Source organism: Eschscholzia californica, unplaced genomic scaffold (assembly GCF_041429995.1).
Source record: "Eschscholzia californica isolate CP2 unplaced genomic scaffold, dmEscCali1.0.p SCAF_1, whole genome shotgun sequence".
Taxonomy (NCBI): Eukaryota; Viridiplantae; Streptophyta; class Magnoliopsida; order Ranunculales; family Papaveraceae; genus Eschscholzia; species Eschscholzia californica.
This window is the reverse complement of record NW_028238198.1, coordinates 24,288,645-24,311,918: the sequence shown is the minus strand read 5'-3', so window position 1 is coordinate 24,311,918 and position 23,274 is coordinate 24,288,645. Positions and strand designations below refer to the sequence as shown.

General features: G+C 36.8%; 3 protein-coding genes across 3 annotated transcripts; 2 read left to right on the top strand and 1 right to left on the bottom strand.

Annotated features, from left to right (window-relative positions):
* Positions 1 to 4,391: 4,391 nt before the first annotated feature.
* Positions 4,392 to 5,464, top strand: LOC147565326 (protein CYSTEINE-RICH TRANSMEMBRANE MODULE 4-like). Its single transcript, XM_086651809.1, has 3 exons — positions 4,392 to 4,850; positions 4,952 to 5,132; positions 5,279 to 5,464. The coding sequence occupies exons 1-3, from the start codon at positions 4,820 to 4,822 to the stop codon at positions 5,322 to 5,324; spliced, it is 258 nt and encodes an 85-aa protein (XP_086507935.1). The 5' UTR covers positions 4,392 to 4,819; the 3' UTR covers positions 5,325 to 5,464.
* A 2,451-nt stretch (positions 5,465 to 7,915) lies between these two features.
* LOC147565325 (large ribosomal subunit protein eL27x-like) lies at positions 7,916 to 8,615 on the top strand. The gene has a single exon (XM_086651808.1). It carries the CDS (start codon positions 8,002 to 8,004, stop codon positions 8,404 to 8,406), a length of 405 nt encoding a protein of 134 aa, XP_086507934.1. The 5' UTR covers positions 7,916 to 8,001; the 3' UTR covers positions 8,407 to 8,615.
* Positions 8,616 to 11,681: 3,066 nt separating this feature from the next.
* AUG5 (HAUS augmin-like complex subunit) lies at positions 11,682 to 21,502 on the bottom strand. Its single transcript, XM_086651816.1, has 10 exons — positions 20,568 to 21,502; positions 17,854 to 18,393; positions 17,546 to 17,687; positions 17,062 to 17,235; positions 15,350 to 15,559; positions 14,885 to 15,070; positions 13,271 to 13,430; positions 12,590 to 12,785; positions 12,327 to 12,459; positions 11,682 to 12,156 (listed from the first exon to the last, which is right to left on the bottom strand). Exons 1-10 carry the CDS (start codon positions 21,104 to 21,106, stop codon positions 12,025 to 12,027), a joined length of 2,412 nt encoding a protein of 803 aa, XP_086507942.1. The 5' UTR covers positions 21,107 to 21,502; the 3' UTR covers positions 11,682 to 12,024.
* Between the last annotated feature and the right edge of the window lie 1,772 nt (positions 21,503 to 23,274).

Below are 23,274 nucleotides of genomic sequence, written 5' to 3'. Positions count from 1 at the left end.
AGGTGTTTATGAAAAAAATTCAATGTCTGAATGTAGATGAGACATCCGATCTTTTTTTAGGGCGAACTTGATACGTTTATATAGGTTCAGATGAGCTATAGCATTGCTCAGCTTAGATGTTGCAGTGGTAAGGCACCAGTCTTGATGAGAGCACGTGTGGATGACCCTATAGAGGATAATATCTGATGAGTGTATATCTTCTGATGTTGACAGATCCTTTAACATATAATTGTTTAAGTATGTAAAGTGGACTGCTGGCGCATTTGACTTTACACATCATCTTACTATATTCATGTTGATTTAGGCTCGAGAGAACTGAGCTCATTTTAGTGGAGTTCAGTTGTGGGCTTCCAACCGAGGTTTAGGTTGGGTAAATACAGGTTTCAAGGTGCCAAGATGGCTTCCGCAAACTTCTTTTTCATTCTGAAACCCAAGACAAAGCTTTATCCAACGCTAATTTGGTTTTCCTCTGGCTAAGCCAAAACATGACACAGGGCGCTTAGGACTTAGGAGACTCATGTCAACCTCCCATGTCAGGGTTAAGGTTAGATGGTTCCGTTGCATCCACCTACCTGAATACTTGGGAGGTTGTTCCATTGGTTTTATATTCAATCAATTGACTTCTTAACCTCGTTAAAACTGACTGATATTTGACTCAACAACATCTAGAGACAGAGATGGACCACTCCGTGTGAATACGAATGGAAGAGAGATAAAAGATTGGTCCCACTCCTCTCGCTTCGTAAATGAGATGAGGTTTTCCGTTGAGGAAAGAAAAGAAAGGAAACTCACAAAGGAAGAAAAAGAAAAATTGAAAGAGATGAGAGGCAAAATAAAAAGAGGCAGACGCTGGGAAACACGAAAATTTCCTAGAGCACAAAATGTAAGGGAAATTGTGAAATTTGTCCAATTTCCTAAGGCATCAAAACTTCTTCTTTTCATTTGTTGGGGGACTTCCCCTAAGTCAGTAGTCGGTCTAGTTTGGGAAAAATCCCCAGAACCAGGTCACGGTCGAGAGAGAAGAGCAAGACAGAGAAATAGAGGGAGAGGGGGAAAGAAGAGAAGAGAGAAATGGTGGTGATGGTCGGTATGAGGGGAGAAAAATATTTAAAAAAAAAATATTAAAGTTCGTCGGCAATGCTAGGTTTCTGGTAACCTTTATTAACGCGAAGAAAAAATGGTAGTAGGAAACTTGGGGAAAACAAAGAAAATTAGCTTAAAGTTTCTATCATCCAAAATGTTTTCTTGTTTCCCCAAAAAATAAGCAGGAAATGGGATCGAAGACCCAATTTTAAACTTTTTTTTAGTTTAAAAGACAAGTTATATTTTTTTTGTTAAAACCCAAATTTTGTATTTTGTTTGGTTAAAAACCCAATATACTCTATAAAGGGGTTGCAAAGTGTTGCAAGGCATTGCAAAGCTGTTGTAAGGTGCTCCAAAGTAGTTGTAAAGTTGTCGCAAGTCGTAAGGCGCTACAAAGCTGTCGCAAGTCCTAAGGCGCTGCAGAGCTATCACAAGGCGTTGCAAAGCTATCGCAAGGAGTAGCAAATTAAAAAAGTATTCAGGGAGCTGAAGACTAAAAAAATTGACTAATCATTTTTAACCTAAGTCTAAACTTTTTAGGGAGTTTTGGCCAAATTGCCCGTATATTTTCGGGGGCATATTTTAGCCCCAACAACTAACTTGAATTTCCCCGTAATCTTCATGTTCTCTATCTTCTTCACCACCACAACTTTCCAACGCCACCATACCGACCAGCATTGCCACCTCTTCTCTCACCTCTCTTCTCTTCTTTCACTCACTGACCGTCTTTCTCACTATTTGTCTCTCTCACTCTCTATCTCCCTCTTTTTCTCTTCATCTCTATTTTTCGTGCTCCATCTCTCGTTGTTTCTCTCTCTAGGTTGTTTTTTCTCTCTCTCTCTCCCTCTCACTTGGCATCTCTATATCTCACGATTTTTCCCTTAACTCTAGCGAAGGGAAGTGTCTCCTTTGCCGAAACCCCCTTCGTATGATATAAACGGGACCACGAGGAGGGTTTTGGCAATAGCTCTCATCGAGGTATGATTTTGGCACAGAGAATTCTTCCATTCGTAGGAACTGTGTCTGTGCGAGAGAAAGAGAGAGATATAGATCGAGAGAGAAACATTGATAGAGAGAGAGAGAGAGAGAGAGAGAAACATTGATAGAGAGAGAGAAACGGTGAGAGAGAGAGAGGAAGTAAGAGAACGAGAAATTGTGATAGTGAGAGAGAGAGAGAGAGACGTAAGAGAGAAATGGAGAAATGGAAAGAGGATGAAGATTATGAGGCAATGTTTGACCATGTCAAATTTTAGACTAAAAAAGAATATGTCCCTAAGATAATGTTTGTTGACTAAGTCTTTATGTCACAATCTTTATGTCACAGAAATTTTTATTTATTCTCCAAAGTGGCAGCCAAAATAAGTCTGTAGACATGATGGAGCCAAAATAATAAATTAGTCAAAGATACCAAAGAAGGATTGTCCAAAAGCATACCAAAGAAGGATTGTCCAAAAGGTTTTAGGGGTGTGAACTTAAATCATCCCAAAAAATTCTAAGATGATCTCATTAAAAAAAAGAAAAAAATGTTTCCATTACAACATGTGCACATGTGGCAGCTTCATTTAGTCTTAATTGGTCTTTTGACTTTAGATTATACGGAGAATTTAGCATTACTTAATCCATACTTATGTCTAATGAGAGATATCTTTTAATTGAGAATTACTGAAGTTTATTTTTGTGCGCTTAGATGTAAGAAAAAAACTCTATCCTTCGCATTTTTTTTCTTTTCGTTTAGTTCATCATTTGAATTTGCATTTGTATTTTTGAAAGTAAACTAGTTATAGTAATTCATAAACATAACAACAAAGATCATGAAGTCTTCTTCGATATAAATTATACTGGAAAAACGTCAAATTTAACCTAAACCACGAGAAAAGATTAAAAATTTAAGATTTTTTGCTTAAATTTTACCACTTTTTGTCAATTGTTGTGGTTTATTAATTCTAAAAGTTAGATAAATATTGTTAGTAAAATAGAAAATAGAAAATAGATGTATATTAGAGAAGATAAAATAGGTATAAAAAATGGAGTTTCACTAGTGAAATATCAGGAATATTGACAATGACATTTGAGAGATTGGTGAAAGAAAAATAGAGAAATCAATAAAAATATGGCTATATTTATATTTTAAGTGCAAAAAGAAAAGTATCTCTAATTTTCAATTAAAAGATTTGAGCTCTCTAATTGGACAATAATAAAGAGGAAGTAATAGTATGACCATTAACATTTCTCACAAGATAAGCACTTTTGGGTCGCATCTTTTGACATTGCTCACAAGATGCTTCTTTGGAAACTTCCAACTCATAAAAGAATAAGTCCAGAAAGAACCTTCTCCTTCAAATAACATTTCTACCCTAAATAAATAACATATAGTTCAACATATATAATTATAATCAAAACGACCTTCTATTACACGTCCAATCAAGAAAATGACCCGCAACTACCGCATGTAACACAAAATGTCTATTCTTTATGGATAACCTTCCACCTAATCTTAATCACATTATCGAAAGTTTTTTATCTACAAATCTGAGTTCTTTACGGCAGTAACAAGGGGCAAAACATTAGTTGTTCAGATATTCTTTTAGTAGGTTAATGTTGGGCAAGAAAAAAACACTACAGGGTCGTCCTGGCATACATAATTTTTGAATGATCAATATATCCATAAAAATGAATAATAAACCAATGTCCACGTCTCACCAAGATGTTATTTCTTATTTCTTTTTGTTGAAAGAAGATGTTATTTCTTATTGACTTTTGCAAAATATATCAATGGTACGTTCGTCAAAGTCGAACTTGCAACTGCCCACACATAAGTTAACATAAAAATTGATGTATATGTCAGATTCGATTTTACCCTTCTGAAAGCCCGCTTGCTACACTGCCTCCAAATTATCCTCTAAATATCAAATGGTAAAACGATAGTGTGAATTGAGCAGTCAAGGTGAAATTGAACCAAACATATGTATAAAACAATGAGAAGAAGTTCCATAGTTTTTGTTGTGAGAACAATGAAGTAGTACATGTTCTGGAGTTTCATCCATTCTCTTACAAAAATACACTCTCGACTCCTACAATTTTAAAAGTTCCATTTAGAAGAATCGTTAAGAAAAAGGGTTAAAATGTCTACTGGGCACACTTTGAGGTTTAAGGCGTCTAGTTATCATAAACAAGGGGGTGATTTGGGAAATTAGTCTTGGAATTAAATTCCCTCGTTTACTTGTTAAAGCTTCGTTCCTCCTCCCTCTTTTCCTCCTACGCGGTGTTTGGTCGTCCGTCGTAAGCATCTTCCTTCTCTCTCTCATATTACTTCAACCACTCCATCTTTGTCAAATCAACTCTACTAGACGGCCCGAAATTTGTACCCGACCAAGGCCCGATCATGATGTGCCAAACATATTATCCAATTAGAACATGCCACATCATCTTCGAACTAGAAATTGGGGACAAAAATTGGACAAAATATAAATATATTTCCCAAATCAAGACATGCCACGTCATCTTTAGACCAGATATCTAGCATATATATAATATATAATATATATATATATATATATAGACCTCCAATCCCACCTAAACCTTCATCTCCTCTGCTTTCTCTGTCTCTCAAACATACACCTTTATCTATCTATATATTAACCTCTTCTTCTTCTTCTTTTTCTCACATCTCTCTATCTCTATCTATCTCTTGAAGTGTTATTTTTATTTAGTATAGTCATACCACCAAATTATTAAGATGGCCAACTATCAACAAACCCAAGCTCAAGGTATATATATATATGTACTTTCATATACCTAAGTAATTTTGTTGATATTTTTAGATCTAAAATTTATTAATGAATTAAAATTTTGGTTGAATAATTAACAGGTACATATCCTCCACCTCCCCAATCATATCCTGCCGCTGCAGGAGAAGAATACCCACCACCGGGAGCCTACGTGGTTCCACCACCGGTCGGTTATCCGATGAAAGCCGACCAAGCTTATTCTCAACAACAAGCTATTCCAGAATCAACTACCACCCGAGGCGACGGCTTCTTGAAAGGATGGTAAGTATTTTAGTTTAGTCTTTAGGTATTTTTCTCTTGTTTTTTTTCTTTTTTAGAAATTTAGGATAATATTTTTACTTACTTTATTTAAATTTTATTATTTTAAGTTAATTAATTTGAATTTTCTTTTGTTTTTTGTTTTGCAGTTGTGCAGCTATATGTTGTTGTTGTGTATTAGATGCTTGCTTTTAAAAATTGGGATTTGAATGACTTTGTTATTTTCTATATTATTTATGTTATTCTCTTCTTATCTTTCTAGTCATGGATTGATTTTTGAGAATTGTTTTTGTAATAATTGAACTCCATTATTGGGATACTTTTAGTTTGTTAAATTTGTGCAGTTATATGTCACTGTTTTAAAGTTATTTTTTTTCTTATTTTTCTTATATGAATCACTACAACGAAGACTATTGCCAAGATGAGTCTGCTATAGAAAAAAAGAAAATGCTATTTGGTCAGACAAAAAATGGTCTCCGAACAAAACAAACTAATAACGTCAGGCTGACATCATGCTCAAACTTTGTCTTTAAGACTATTGGGGGCCAAATAGTTTTATTGTAACTTGTAAGAAATAGTACCCTTTCATGAAATGAAATCCAAAAAACTATTCTTCTGTCATCTTGGTACACCGAATCGACTTATTTGAATACTACAGTATTATTTGTTGTGTACAGAAAATCTAGAATCAAGTAAATTTTGAGAATCAAGAATGACCTTAACTAACTTTCCTTCGATCAGGTACCAAAAATAAATATATCATCAACAAGCATTGGATAAATAATGGTGCATACCTTCTTCGTATAAGCCTCGCCTTAGAGCTCTCCAAGTAGAGAGAGAGATGCATGCAGACCATTCAATAAAGGAAAGTTTTTTAGGCCCTAGTTCTTGTTAAAAGGGTCCCTCTTTGTGAATTCTGTGCTAACCCACCGAATTTACAAGAGACCATTCGTTACAATCACCGAAATTCACTCCAGTAGCCTATTTTTGTGAATTCAGTGGACTCGCACTGAATCGTACGAACTCGCACTGAATCGTACGAACTCGCACCAAATTTACAAAATGGCTCCTTTTAACAAGAATGGAGCCCCCTATAAAACTTCCCTTCAACAAAATCTGAGATGTCCATGTAAAGACAATTCATCATCAGAGAAACCAGTTTATAATGGAATTCGAGATGTTGTAGAGTAATTTAGAGAAGATTCAATTTAACCCTATTATAGGCTTTGACCATGTCTAATTTCAATGCAAACGACCAATTTTGAGAAGGTTGGATTGGTTTAAAGGGGAAAGAGATGATAGAGGGGGGAGAGAGTTTTTAGGGAGATAAAAGAGAGTTGACGTGAAAGTATTAAATGAAGGGTAACTTTGGAATGTAAAAGTCTGACTTTAACGATCAATAGACGGTAACGACAAAAGGACGCCATCTAGCTATTTTCGATAAACTAGGGGACTACGCGGGAAACTAGTCATAAATTAGGGGTCAGTTGGGAAATAACCCTTATAAAAATCCCTAGGAAACTCGTTTTTGCAAACCCAAGGCTAATAATGATGGTAAGACCAGGTAACCAATGACCGAGCTGTAGTAGTAGAAAAATCCTATTAACGTGAGATATGAAGTGAGTTGTAAGAAAATTGCCCTAGAGTTGTTCTATCTTTCTTTTTTCTTCTTCAGCTAGAGACTGAAGGATGGAAAGTTTTGGCATTCCGATCCTAATTGTGAACCCAACTTTGCTTGGGAGATTTTATAGGGCCTCCTCGTTTTTGTTAAAAGACCCCCCTCAATGATAATTTAGCAAGTAAAATGGTTCATGGGGAGGCCTTTTAACAAAATTCGGAGGCCTTATAAAACTTCCCACTTTCACTTTGCTTATAGCCCTGTTCACATAGTAATTGCTATTCATTGTCTTCAGGCTTGTGATATGTTGTTGTAGAGAGTAAGGACTGAAAATGTTGTAATGGATACTCCTTATATATTAGTTGGAGTTTGTAAGTACATGTGTACCAAAAAATGAGCCATATGTACAAGTATGAGACACACAATAAAGACATCCCATGACTCTACCTGTAGCTCTTGATGACGAGACAAATCACTGTCGTTCGGGGTTAGGCTTTAGTTCGTGTGTCTGATGTGTTCAAGCACATTGAGTTAGCCCTATGCGACTTCGATAATCTGGATATTCAATGTATGGTAGTCGAGTCACATTTGCCTATAATTATATAGTCCTTCGAGATTCTGAGAGATGATGCGTACCCCATTTTTCGCAGGTTGGAAATAAACATAATAGTCGGAACAATAGGAAAGGAAATTTTGGACATTTTCGAAGGAGAAATGAAAGAGAGAATGTGGAACAAAACACGCTATCAGAGAGAGTAATCAAAACATCGGATTTTCTATTAGAGGTTAAACTAATAGAACACACAAAAGTTATAGTATAAAGAAATAATAAGATTGTACATCACGAGAATTACGAAACACTATTAAGGCTGATAGAGGTTAGGAGTTATTTGTACTTTTGAAAGTGATAACTTCTAAAGGTGCCTCTAGAGGCGCCCCATTCTAAAGTCTAAACCCATTCCTCTCCAGGCACTTGACGAGAGCCTCGGACTACCAATCCCTAGGGCGCGAAAAGAGGCCCAAGAGTAAAATGAAGGGCGCGCGTATAGAAGAACCCAACTTCTACACCGAAACAGAAAAACCCTAGTTGGCATTTTAGTAATTTTGTCAAGTTCTGAGGTTGGTAAAGCAACTTTCCTCACATATATTCATAACACGAGCTAGGGTTTCGAACTGAGGAGAAACGCTAACAGAGAGAGAGAGAGAGAGAGAGAGAGAGAGAGTAGAGAGAGGTTCAGAGGCGGAGGGGTGAAAATGAAGTTCTTGAAACCTAACAAGGCTGTGATCGTATTACAGGGACGATACGCCGGAAGGAAAGCTGTCATCATCAAAAACTTCGACGATGGAACTCGCGATCGACCCTACGGTCACTGCTTAGTTGCCGGAATCTCGAAATACCCAAAGAAGGTAATTCGTAAGGATTCAGCTAAGAAAACTGCTAAGAAATCTAGGGTTAAGGCTTTCATCAAACTCGTCAACTACAATCACATCATGCCTACTCGTTACACTCTTGATGTCGATCTTAAGGACATCGTAACCCTAGAATCACTTCAATCAAAGGATAAGAAGGTCAGTGCTGGAAAAGAAATCAAAACCCGTTTGGAAGATAGGTTCAAAACTGGAAAGAACAGGTGGTTCTTTACTAAACTCAGGTTTTAATTTTGTGTTTTTCAATTATCTATCTATCTAGTGAGATTATGAACACCACTTTTCATTTTGATGATATTGAAGTCTATTGAAAAATGGGTTTCAGTATGAATGTTTTGTTTTTAGGGTTTACTATTTTTGATTAATGATGTTATGGATTTTATGAATTTGTAGTGAAAACTTAAGTTTTGAAGTAATGGGTGTTTGGATTAACTTTACTATGAAAATCTCTCATTCTGTTATGTTATTAGGTTTATCCTTTATTATGCATTGATGAATTTGATTAGTTAACCTATCTGAGATCTTGTTTACATGAATTGATTAACTAGATGCAACATTTTGTTTCTCACTTGAGATTTAAACTTTGTTATGATGGAATTGAGACCTTTTGAGAATTGGGTTATTATCAAAAAAAGGTTTAGGTTTTGGAATTGTATTGGTTTGCAAGGTTTATAGTCATGTGACTAGAAACCCTATCGGTGATGAGTGAGGATGATATAGACATTATAATCTTGGTTACTAGGTCACCCTTTATGTGCGCGTTTGAGTTTCTATGAGCTTAACACGTGTATGTTTTTGTGGTGATGTATAGCACGTGTTGTCTTTGGCCTATCACGTATGGGTCTGGTTTTGGTACCATGTTAAGTTTGTGGTTATCGTTCTCCAAACCAATTGGTAATGATTGGAAACCACCTAGGTTTTCTGTTCTTGATTAGGAGATTCTCACAAGACAAGATTACTGGGCCAATCTGTCTAGTAAACCTACAGTTTTTCTTGATTAATCTTAGATCCTTTCCTAATGATTGCCTAAGGAGTAATTAGGTGTTGAGGTTATGCTATTAGCAGTTCCATCTATTGGCTCTATTTCTTTCCTTGAAAGTGGCAGAGCCTTTGTTTTTCTTGCTGCTTGATTTGTTAATTCTTTGTTCATCCTTCATTGTTCTTGTGAAAAGTATTTTTGAGCTAAATGGGTAGCTGAATTGAGAACTGTAGTTTTATTAAGTTGAGTAGATGAATGGTGAGAACTTGCCATGAAACCCCCAAAATTGAGTTAAAAATCACAAGCACAAACCTAATTCAATTCTTTGCAAACAACTAACATGCACCTGTATGTGATTAAAAACAAATGTCATTCCATTTGGTAAGGAATTATTGGTTATTAAGTGTTAGGATTTATAAGTGCTAACAAATCAAACACTGGCTCAATTATTACTACCTTGTTCCATTTTTGTTTAGATTTTTGGGAAACTTATTAAGAAAAACATAGTTTTTTTTTTTGAGAATAAGAAAAACTTAGTTATTGTTGACAACTAAGGCTATTTTGCCAAAATATTCACATTTAATGTATAATATTTATTGAAACATTTATTGTATTAAAAGTAAAGGGCAGTTTTATACATGTCATCATAATAGTAGTTAAGTGAATGTTACTTCATAAAAGAAAAGTCGACGAACATTTTGCGACATTCATAAAAAGAAAAACACCCAAGCAAAATGGGACATATTTGTAAGTTGTTATGTTTTGGAAATGTTTACACAACTATAAAAATTGGTATGCACACAAGGTTATACCCATAAAATATAGGTACGCCACTTCTTAATTTTGACCCAGAATTGCATCGCCCTGTCTTTCTTTCTATCTCCTTCTCCTCTCTTCCTGGCATCACTCAATCTCTATCTTTCTCTCACAGTCAGGTGAGGGTTATTAGTTCCATGGCAGACCTTGAATGTGGCTTTTGAACAGAAAACCCAGGACGAGGGTGAGGGAAAGGGTTAACAGTTCCATAGCATAGCTCGAATACGACTTTTGAGGGTGAGAGAGGGTTAATAGTTCCACGACGGACCTTGAATACGCCTTTTGAACCGGAAACCTAGGATGGGGGGAGACGACGGACCTTGAATACGGCTTTTGAACTGGAAACCTACGATGGGGGGGGGGGGGGGGGGGGGGGGGGACGACGGACCTTGAATACGGCTTTTGAACTGGAAACCTAGGATGGGGGGGGGGGGGGGGACGACGGACCTTGAATACGGCTTCTGAACTGGAAACCTAGGATGGGGGGGGGGGGGGGGGGGGGGGGGGGAGGAAAAAATGAGAGATAAAGAGGGACAAATGGAGACAGCGACATAGGAGTCGGAGAAAGAAAGTATTCAGCTTAGAATATTTTGAATTCCCCATCTTTTAGGGTTCATGCTAAATTGACTTAATTTGTGACCAACTAGAAAGTTAATTGTTTCAAAAAAAAAACTAGAAAGTTAATTCTTCATATTTAAGGAGAGTGCTATTTTAGCTCCTTGAGGGTGATGTCATCAGTTAACTTTAACAATTGCATTTTCCTTTTTTACTTTCTATCAAAAGTATGTCCCTCTCTTTTTTTTATCCTTCTTTCCTCATCATGTGAAATCCGTCACCTGTAGAGAGGGCCGGAAAAACGGTCTGAAAACCCGACCCTAACCACCCGGTCCGACGAGACACGACAACCGAGAGGCACTCGGCTGGGGGGCATACCCAGCCCGTTAGCTTGGGCGGGCGTGGGTAGGACTCGAGTAAAGCCTCTTACCCGAGTCCCGACCCATTACACCCGCCCGTTTAGAACCCACTACCCGTCCGCCCGATTATATAATCCAACGGCTAAGATATCTTGTCTCTTCGACAGATATCTTCAGCCGTTGGATTATAATGGCTTAACCTATAAATACCTCCCAACCCCTCTCTCTCTCTCTTATTACTTAAAGACTCGGATCACCGCACCTTGCCAAAGCTTCTCCGATCAATCACCAGTGCATCTTCTCTGAATTTAAAATGGTTAGGAACCCAAACCGAAGCATCAAGCACTATATCTCCAATCTCTTGGTTGTAAACAGATCCTTAAGATGATTGTTCGGCTGACAACTGATGATCTGTGGATCAAACGAGGCGTTTTGAAGCTTTAGAACATCACTTTTAAGATCTGACTTGTATTTTGTTTTTTTTTTTCTTTTATGTTAAATGATGTAAATGAAGGATGTATCAACAACTATAGTCCATAGATGTATAAATTCTCCGAAGCAGATCATATCTTAAGGATATATGATGCATCAACTATTGTATATAGATGTAAATTTTTTTTTCCTTTTCCTCCTTCACCACCCCCGCCTCCACCACCACAGCCACCACTAACATCTTGATTTCCACCCTTTGTTTTTTGAAGGAAAGAAACTTCAAGCACAGAGACTAGAGAAAATTGTTAAGGAACTGCGCTAGTCAAGTCTTTTTATAGTAAAAGAATTCAAATTCACAGTTAGTATTTGTTGGAACAAATTGCTCACACTGTATTCAATTTAGATCACCAAAATGTAAAAAACCTATAAAACATTTCTACATTCACCAAACAACAATGTGATCTATTAATGGCATTCCCTTGGACTGGTTAAAATAACACCAACACTCGCAACCCCCACGAAACAATAACCCTATACCTATATAATACAAATGACCTTTCTCGAGCTCGGTAAAAAGGCTTATTTTCTACATGAAGACGGTTAATCACGTGTGATTTCTCTCTCCTCCGAACATGTGTAGTTCATCTGCCGTTCTTTTTTCGCTAGAAAGAGAATTGTAACCGAAAAACAATATCGAGAAGGTTTCATTCACAACAGCTCCTTGTCATAAAATGCCATTTGTAGTTGTTTGACATGGTTGAGCCAAGCAGCCACATTTTGACCGTCTAGCTTTACCCAGTCAACAACAGTAGCAGCAGGTTGCTCCCACCACTCATCGACCTAAAAAGGAATTTATAAGAGATCTCAGACATAGTAGGAATACATTTACAATTGGAGGGAAGTGTTTAAATTCGAGATTCCACGGCTTCTAAGGATTCACAAACTTAACGTAATGAGTTAATGAAATTGTATTTGCTTAAATTATTTTGGTGGATCTGGAGTTAACTTACCATGCCCCGCACATGCTTGCAAACTTCTAAGCATTTTTGAGCATCCAAAACAGCAGTTCTGAGCTCGGGCAACCACTTCCCAACAACAATCTTTTCTTGTTCAGAAGCCAATGCCAAACAGTGGCTTGTTGTCCTGCAAAATGTTGTCGTTCAACATCAGACATTCAGACAATGCTCCAAACAAGTCAACTAAATAACCTATCTCTCTCTCACTAAATATATATAGACTGTCTATAACTTAAGAGAATGCTTTAAGTTTGTACCTTTCATATTCTTGTTGTGCATGGAATGCATGGTTCAGCAACGTATGACCACTTTCAACCAGATCCTGACGTAAATGGACCAAATTAATTGCCTTGGACAAGTCCTCTAGAACACTAGCTTCAGAACCCCGAAGCTTCAAACAGAATTCCAGAGATTCCAAAACTGATGCTAATCCAGCATCCGAACCTTCCAAACCTAGTCAAGCACAGCAGAGTCTTTAATAATCACAAATTAGATAAACAGGAGCAAGAAAATGTGTTCCCCGCGAGCCAGCTGCCAGCCGCTAGATCTGGCTTCTAGGAGTTACAAAAAAAATAGACCGAAACTCAAACATATTCTAGTAAAGTATTAATGCAATTATACAAGTGTTCAACTTTTTGTCCAAGCGACATGCACTTCAGGAGTTAATGTTGTAGACTTAGTAAGAAAATGAAGCAGCCGAAACTTCACATTCATATATAGCTGTGACTACTCGAGCTGGTTTATGAATCCGAATTGCCTAATCAATGGTTTTAGACCACAAAAAGAGTAGGAAACGAGACGTCGGGACTTTACTAATAAAAGGTGGGACATACATTAATAAATGCAATGACTATCGTCGTACGGCCCTATATATTGTCACATGCAACATATTTTCGTAGAAATACAAAGCACACTCGTGAACGGATGCACACACTTACCAGTGTTGTATTGGAGGGCAGCAGATACTCGGCATATAGATGGAACTGCTGATGGATCTCCAGCACCAGCTCTAGCAGTCAATAGAGCAGCACTTTTTTCTGCAGCTGCAACTGCTTCAGGTCCTGTTGACCCACTTGCACCCATAGACTCCAACAGAGCCTAATTAAGAAGAGAATCACTTGATAAGTGTTATTTAATCACATCCAGAGTTCAAACCAAATCCCAGTACACCACGTTCACAAAATTTGTGGCTTTTGCCCACAGAAAGGAAAATGTCTAGTTGAACCACTTGGCATGAAAATACATAGCAAAGAGAAATGTTAAAATTAATAACCTGTGTAGTATGAACTACGATGTGTCTCATCTGGTGAACGGGTAAAGGCCAAAACAGGAAGACAGCACAGACGTAAAACATATTTCCTTGTCTTACTTACTAGGCCCTTTATATTTTACTTGTAACTTTTACTTTTGGATCAACTGTTCTACAACATGCTACATAAATAAGTATGGTATACATACATAATCTCAATTATACCCACTGAAGTGACTGTGACTATCTAACAAGAGTACCAGACATATAAGACGCTAGTATCACAGTATCAGACACGACAAAAAGTTCTAGAAGGTAGAATCCGTGTTATATAGCTAAAAACCAGACTGTTGATCTGCATTACTTGGATTCTATTTATCAGCATCTTCCTGGGAATCCGCAATATATCAAAAAGCAGCGAAAGCCAAAACTTGAAGTGCATATATAGGAAAAAAGAAAGAAAAGTTGGTGTATGCTTTCATTTTTAGTTTCAGACATGAAAAAATAGGAAATGCGACCAATTGGTTTTAGAAATCAAGTGTCTGGACTAGTTAGCATTCTGAAAAGGAATAGTAGCCATAGTTTTGAAAAATTAATGATGATTCTAAAACAATTACTGATCTGCGGAAATTGATACAAGTAAAATAAATCCCTTTGGAAATAGTTTGTAAACATCCAAAAAGTAATAGGTCGCCACTGATCACTTCAAGCACCACAGTTGTATTGCCTCTGACAGTAAGACAGGAATGCCTCATTTAGATTTTTTTTTTTTGAGAATTGATTGAATTTATAAAAGAACAAGAACTAAAGAATATACACGGGAGGGAGCTAAAACTAATACATCTCAATTAATGATGCTCCCCCAACTAGACACAAAATCAATATACGAATACAATCTCGCCCAACCTAAGTGTCTACTCCAACCGAATAACACACCTAACACATCCTCCCTTTCCACTATAAAGTTTGCCCTAGAATCCCTAAAGATTCCCTCATTTCTGGCCTTCCAAATCGACCAACATATAGCCATAGGGACTAGATTCCAAAGCTCCCTCTTAGATTTCTTGATTGGGACTAATCCCCATTGCTCTATGACTTGGGAAATAGAATCTGGGGCACACCAAGAGAAGTTAACCGACCAATGAAGAAACACCCAAGCTTCGAAGCTTCCTCACAATGAATGAACAGATGAGCGATGGAAAGCTTCCTCATTTAGATAGAACATTCAATTGCAATACTATATAACACCAATTCCAATTTTACATGGAAGGGAAAGGAAAATATTTGTTAAACGATCACCAACCTGTGGAGTTGATGGCAGCATGTAAAGGCTATTATCAGGACTTCGATAGAAAGCTGAAACTTCCTTCTCAATTAGATCCTTCGCACTATTCGATATGTCGGCAACAACTCCACATGCTGGAATTATGGTACTTGATGCATACTCTCGTGCAGCTAATGGCTGTTGATTCCAGTATGCAGCAGCTTCCTATGGGACAAAAAAGATAAACAAATAAATCCCTTACGATCCGAAAGGAAAAGCAAATTCTCCAACAAGAAGCATTGTCAAAATAGAAGATAATAGTAATCCAGAAAACTAGAAATCACAAAATGCAAAAGAATCATTTTGACAATCAAGGAAGATCACAGCCCACAACGAACAGTATTGAACTGTCAACTGTATTTGATTATTTACAGTTAACTAGTTTATAGTATAGCTTTAAAAGAACACCATACTTATAGAAGAAAAAAAGATTAGCTTGCTAACCATGTTAGCTTTAACCAGAGAAGTAAAGATTGATTCCAGCTCTAATCTGCGTGCATCGAACTCTTCAATCTTTTTCCATTTCTTCCTCAACGACTCTTCAGCTTCTTTCCACTCCGCGCACAGTTTATTCAACCGTTGCACTTCAGATGTCAATGTATTCAAACTAGCTCTTAATCCAGCTGCTTCTCTTTCCTTAGAGTAAACCTCCAACTGTGTGAAAGAAAGTGGAAAAATGGGTTACGATATGGATCTTAATGCTCATACGACTTATCTAACAACTACGTTGTAAGAAAGGTAGATGCAGGCGAAGACTGATCTTTGCTTCATCTAGTAATAATTGTAGGATAGTAACGTCTTAAATATTCCATTTTTATGTAAGTTATATAATAATTGTAGGATAGTAACGTCTTAAATATTCCATTTTTATGTAAGTTATATATACAGCTCATAAATATATGAGTACAACTTTCCGAGAAGTACAGACAGCTCTTTTTTTTTCATGACCCTCACAATTCCACTACATCAAGAAACGACATCCACTGATGTTCCAAACTGATAGTATCACTACTCATGCATATACATATGAACCTATTGGACTAGGAACATGATTTTTTTTTTGTTGAACTTGACTAGGAACATGATGGAAGAGAAAAAACATACGGGAAAGAAAAACCTCTATTTTCTTCCATTAGTTTCTCCACCAGGGGTTCCGTCTCTCTTGGAGCACATTGCATATTAATTTCACATTCATGTCTAGGGGACAATCTTGTGACGTCAAAAGATCATGCATATATTAATTAAAAACCTTAAGAATTTCATACATCCAGGCTCCAGCAAGGGATATATTGTAACAACAAATAATATTCTAAGAATTAGGTTCACATGAGATTTGACTCTTTTCAGAAGATATTATATGTAATTTATATAATTTTGTGGGGTACATAAGTAACAGCAACAATGGTACTGTTGGCGGATACGGAGAGTGAAAAAAGACCAGCCAGTCACATGGTCATATGTATTAAAGTAGCAAATTGACGTAGACATATATTAGTGAAAGTTTTCTTGTCTTAGTGTTATCGCTTATAAGGTCCTTAATTTTTTACTTCGGATCCATGTTACATAAAGAAATAAATTACTCCAATCAGATAAATTGGGACACGATCTATGAGTGAAGTAAGTTTCCGAAGACTAATGGCTCTCAAGTAGCAAAGGGCAATTTCAAACCAAGAGCCTAGTAAATTTTTTTTTGAAAACTTTGAATTAATTTAAAAGGAAAGAAAGAATAAGACTGTACAAGGGATGGGGGGTAGCACGATTACAAGATTACATGCTTATGACACCCCCCCAATTCGACACGAAATCTAAATACGAATACGCCCTAGCCCAGCCCAGGGACCTACTCCAGTGGAAAAGAACCCCCAATACATCCTCCTCCCCCACCTTGAAGGCACGGGTGGAGTCCTTAAAGGTGCCCTCGTTCCTAGAAGAGCCTAGTAATTTCATCAGGTTGGTCTTCAACAGCAGCTAAAGTTCATGTTTTTCCTTCATGAGTATCCAGCAAACGATATTATCAATTGATAGTACGGAATCAAGAAAAAAACTGGGTGTCTGGATTCACATTTTAGCTGATACTTTGACGATCGTACTTTTACATAAAGTTAACAAATATGAAGCTAATGAACAATTGCACCATTGAGAATAGTCCAATGTACCTCAAACTGCTTGAGACTTCCAACATTCTGTGACGTGCCTCCAACAAGTGAATGTGAGGGCACTACGTCAGAGTTCCCATGCAGACGTTTAATAAGCTTTTGACACAGGTTCCTAGCTTCTGCAGCTTTATTCAGCGCATCTTCAGTAGCCACAAACTGCTGAACATGTGCTTTCTGTACAAGAACCATCCAAACTACTTCAGGTAATGAAAATAAAAAAGAATCCTTCAATTTTCCAATGAGATAGTAATAACATTAAGCAGCGGCTCTCAACAAAAAGGCTAGGTAGTACCAAATATAAACATGGGTACCCCCATTACTGTTCGCTATCAAACAACATAAAGACGATGCAAAGTGAATATTGAAAGTATACTTCAAAGCCAATATAAAAACTATAAAAAAAAACTTTTATTATTCTAACTTTTAATATACAGAATCCTCACCACATTATTAGCGAGGGAAAAAATTTAAGAGAAATATGTACCTGTCTCTCTAGAAGCTGGCTATGACTTCCTTTGCTGTGAAAATCTATTCCTCTCTTCCCAGGGTCAATAAATTGACACTGTAAGCGTGAGTTTACATCCGGAGATGATGCATCCATTACTCTATTGTTCTCATATTTGTATCTAGATCACAAAAAAAACGGAAATCAGCCAATAATCATCACTGAAAAATGGATCCATATATATGAGTACTGTTCATCTAAACTTGGTTAAATTGACTGAGACTAAAGAGACACTACGAAAGATATGAACTGGCAGTAGAAATAACAATAAAGAAACATGAAAAGACCTCAAAAGCTCTGCATCAGCTCTGATATCAATTTTCTCTGCTTCTCTACTAACAAGTGTTCTCAGTCGCATAGTGTACATAGTAAGAGCTTGAAGGAGTTGAGGAGGGTTTTTCAGGGCACTTGAAACAACCGCCTTCACCTCCTCAGGTACTTCCCCATCAAAATCAGTGCCTAACTTGGCAGCTTCTAGTTGAGGATTCACATGAATACCACTTCCTTCGTAAGCTGGGAAAGAGTTGCGTATTTTCTCAATCATATGTGAAGCTAGAGATTCACAAGCCTTCCTAATATTTCTTTCCCGTGTTGTTTCAACGAGGACAATATCATCTGAGGACTTGTTTCCCTTAACCGTTGAATAAACAGCCTCCTTCTCGTTGTCTGGATGGAAATCATCAATAACATCAATTGTGCCAACATTTGATCTCCGAGCATCCCGGGCTTGATTAACATAGAGACAGAGACGTCTCTGATACTCTGCAAATATTTTGGTGGCTTCGTCACACTGTTGATCATAAGCTTCCAGCATCACTTGCCTATGTCTGCATGGCGATAAGAAAAAATATTGAAGAAATACATACAAAGAGGATTTAATGCACGTCTAAAGGCAATACCTGGTATTGTAACGATACAAATATATTGACCTGGACATGCAGTTCTTCAATCAAATGCATCAAATTGCGATTTAACTTGTTCTAGCGATAATTATATGAAGGAGACATGGAGCAAAAGGGAAAAAATAAAATAAATTTTTGTCTCATGCAGAATGATGGGATAAGTGACTTAAAGCATCCCCAATGCAAGACTCCGTCTCTAGAAGTTGGAGTGCCACATAGGATAAGTGGAGTTTTTTCTTACAAAATTCTCTCGGGTGCAAAGCTCAATTTGGAACTCCATGGTGACATGGAGGTAGTTAATACAGAGATCCTCAAGAGGACACACTACTTCTAGGGTGTCTCTTGAGGATCTCTTGTTGTATATTAGTTTCTGTATTCAGACCAATAAGAAACTTTCTTTTGTAATTTCTTGATAACTAATTATTATTCTATTGAAGTACTCGTGTCATGGAAGTAAATAAAGCAAATTTTGAGATTTCAATTAGAGACACGAAGAAAAAAAAGGAATTCTAGTTTTCCACCGAAGACAAAACCAATTCGAGATCCTCGGTCAAGACTTGAAACATAGGACAAATAGAGGTTTTCTGCGTATGTTCGTAGTCTCGTAGATCACAAGAGGGGTAGAATATTACAGAAAATGATTCACCCGGTTGGAGCATTTTTTTTCTATTTTAGTGTATGAAGGAATTTCTTCTCCCATTTTCAGTTGAAAAGGAGGATCTATAATAAGAAGATAGATATTATGTGTTCCTGTCTAGCTAATCAGCAAATAAATATTTTCAGGACGCTTAAGTAACATAACTCCTAGTTCGCGACTATCTGGTGAGTCCACATCCTTACCTCTTGTGATCAGCCGAATCGGTTGCCTCCAAAGGGATACTAAGTGGCCCAGAGGGCATATTTTGTATACTTTGAGAAGTTCAGTTATTTAGGAAATCAAGAACTAATTTAGCAACTACTAAGGATAGCATATGATGTCTCTAGATAGAATTTAGGTTAAATCACGACTCCTAAAAGGGAATTCGAGTGCCTGTTAGGGCTGATAAAAAAAGGCTATCTATACGCCTAGTCTCATGTGTTTTTGTCATCTTTTGATCAATGAAACGTGTGACCAACGTGAAGTGATTTTTTTTAATTAATATAGAAGCAAAGAACAATATATATCAAAAAGAATGATGGTTGTACAATATAGAAGCCTGCAAATGAAAAAACAAACAAGAAAAACCACCATCCCAATGCCAGACCAAGCTTACAATGTTTGTTGTGCACGCATATCTCGTTAAATAGGAATATTGGAGAGGTCATGACTCACAAGAATCAATATTTTCATTACGAGATTAACTATAACTAGCATACAAGTTTCGCAAGGCATACTCATTTATCCATTAACTTTTTGTTCTCCTAAGGAGACTTCCATGGATATTGGATTAACTGCGTCTTCGTGTAAGCTTCAATCACTCCTAACATTTTGAGTAGATAGATAGGTCATAGGTGCAAGCTCACTAGCCTCGTTCGTAAGTCAAAACAAGATGACTTGATTTCTATATTCCAACAATTGTAAAAACACTTTTTTACCCATCGCCTCCATACTCTAATAGTTATGGGGCATTGAGGACAAAGAACAAACAAGTAACATTAGCAGTATTGATACTGTTTCCACATAGAAATGTTCTCTAGCAATTTGGAGCATAATCACAATTCGAATCATTAAGTTCATTTCTTATTGTCAAGAACCTAAAGTAGCTTACGTTGTTTCTATTCACAATGTTCTCTAGAAATTGAAGTGAAATTGACATCAATACAACAACTTTTAGGATCAAATAAAAGAAAAAATAACTTCTAGGCGCACTTATATGTGTTCATACAAACTTACAGTTTCTAGTTAACAAAAGGAACTCAAATAACGAACTCGTATTCTGAACATGTATTCGTTTGTTCACTAATCATATAACATAACCTAGACAACAACTTATTAGAACCCAATAAAAATTGAAACTTTAGAGCTATAAGAACTTCAGTTAATAGTGTCATATAACTTAGAAACAAATGAAGCAAAGATAAAGAAATCATTTTGTTCAGTTTCGTCCACGAACATATACCTGTAACTAGATCTCTCGTCAAGAATTCGTTTTCTCTCAGATTCTTCCCTAGAAACCTCCAACATTCGTCCCCTTAACTCCTTTCTTTGCCTCTGAAGAACTTGCCTCAATCTTTCCACTTCTTTCTCAGCTAAATCTCTCTCTTTTAAAGCAATTTCTCTACTTTCTGAAGAACCCTCATTTAACTTAGCTTTCTCTTTCTCTCTCTTCTTGCCTTTACTTCTTCTCCCACCACCATCATCACTCGACTTCAACCCTTCTGTAGTAATAGTAGTAGTAGAATCACCACCTTCACTACTTCCATGAACAAGTATATTTCTTCGAATTTTCTCAACAGTTTTCTCCGATTTAACTCTCTGTAACAAGAAATGCCAAACTGGAACCATATTACCACGACAGATCTTTCGAATCGAATCGATTGAAGGTACCATTGCTTTGTTTGATGACAAGTATGAACCTTGTGGCCTATAACCCATTTCCTTTTGAAGCCAATCTAATATAGCTTCAGCTTGTGCAATTGAGTTCCCTGAACTCTGCATTTTTCTTTCTTTGATGAATCTTCAAATTGGGTGCTTCAATTGTTGAAATCGAATCGTTTGTTCTCAGAAAATCATATCAAATGAAAACCCTAGATTGCAGATCTAGATAGAGGGAAATTAAGGATTAAATCCATCAATAGGAGTAGAAAACCCTCTCAGTTTCAAATTCGACAGAGAGGGTGGAGAGAGATTCAGGCGCGTGAGTTTGATAAAAGTGACGACATTGTTTAATGATCCGATCGTCGGTACGTATTCTTCGTCGCATACCCTAAACCCTAAAAAGATGTCTTGATGGAAAGTTCAAATATTCAAATACTCATGACCAATGGGATTTTTTCACCTCCAAGGGAACACATAGATAGGTTTTTTTTTTTTTTTTTTTTGTTGAACATACAAGTGGTGTGGTGGACTTATTATTGATTCGGCGGATCATCTGTACTGGAGTTTGTTTAGATTCTCTAAAGCAGTTCTCGCATCTCGCTTTCCATATGAACCATAAAACTTTTGCACATAAATTCGTGGTTTCCTCATCCAGTGGTTTTCATTGCTGAATCCATTGTTTGACCGTCGTCAATCGTTCTGTCCTGACCTGAAAATGAAACCATATTTCCCTGGCATAGTTACAGTGTAGCATCACATGGTGTATTGTTTCGATAGCATCACAGTTAGTACAGGTGTTAATGTTACCAATATACCTGTCAATTTTGTCCCTTACTGGTAGACTGTTGGTACAACATTTCCATAGAAATTATTTTTTCCTTGGGATCGTGTTCATGTTCCATATGAAGAACCAGTCTATTGTATCATTCATAATATATATAATTCTCAAATAAGTATACATAGATTTTAAGAAAAACTTACCTGATTTCGTGAGCGTCCATGTAGCCGTATCTTCCTTTTCATTCTGCAAATTAATACTAAGGATAGCATTGCAAATATCATGATCAAAACAATTGTTAAGCATTTCAGTATTCCAATTGTTGTTAGTAATTAACTGGGCGACCCATTCAAGGCTAGAGTTATGTTGATTGTTAATGAGAGGGGGGTGGTTCGGGATTCAGAAATCATGTCAGACACTAATCTTAGTACCTTTATTGATGGCTCAGAAGACTAATCTATCCATTTGGCTGAATTGTTTACTGATAGCTTTCCAGGGCCAAGAATGATTAGCCTTAGAGGGAGGGGTTTAGTAGATTTGGGGAAGTACTTAGCTTTGAAGACTTGGACCCAGATGGATTGGGGGTTGTTGAGAATGCCAGTTCAGTTTGATGAGGAAGGCTTGATTGTCCAGAAAACGAAGACCTAGGCTGCCCAATTTGTGTGGCTTACAAACGGCGGCCCAGTTGATGGTGTGAAAGGTTTTGGCTTTTCCCAACCAGAAAGTCCTTTGGATGGACTCGATGTTGTTGCATATGCCTTTGGGAATAACAAAACACTGCATTTGATATCGGGGAACGGCCGCTGCAATCGTAGAGATAACAATTGAGCGACCAGCTTGAGAGAGAAGATTGGTTTGCCACTTGGAAAGTTTGTTCTTAATTTGAGTGAGAAGGGAGTTAAAAGCTTGTTTTTTATTTTTATCGATGAACAGATTAGTAACAAGGTACTTATCCCCAGTGGAAGATTGGTGGACTTTGAGATTGCGAATAATCTTTCTTTTGAATTTAGGGTGGGAATTTTTAGTAAAAAATATTTGATTTGGCATAATTAAAATTTTGGTCGATCTGGTTCTACCCCGATTGATTTTACTCCGTTATTTCGATTGGTCTAGGTGATTTAAAATAATAATTAGTTTAAATGTTAATTTTTTTCAAAATTTTATATGAAGTACAAATGAATTTCACCACATGGTTGATATCACATTCCTATGATTGTTGCTATTTTTTCAGTGATATTACACTATAAAATAAAGTTTTGCAAAATGAGTGTGCAATTTAACTTTGTGATAGAAAATTTTTGCACATCGATTAGTTTTGCAAAATTTGTAGGAAGATCACAGTATATTAATTTCATATAAGATACGTCGATTTAGTTTAACTGGTTTCTAATAGATTAAGTCGAAGTCAAATGGGAAAAAATTGGTTCAGTTTAGCTCAAAAATCATATTATCTTGATCAATCAGGTTTGGTTGGATGGATTTTTTAATCATTTTTCTCACTCATTCTCAT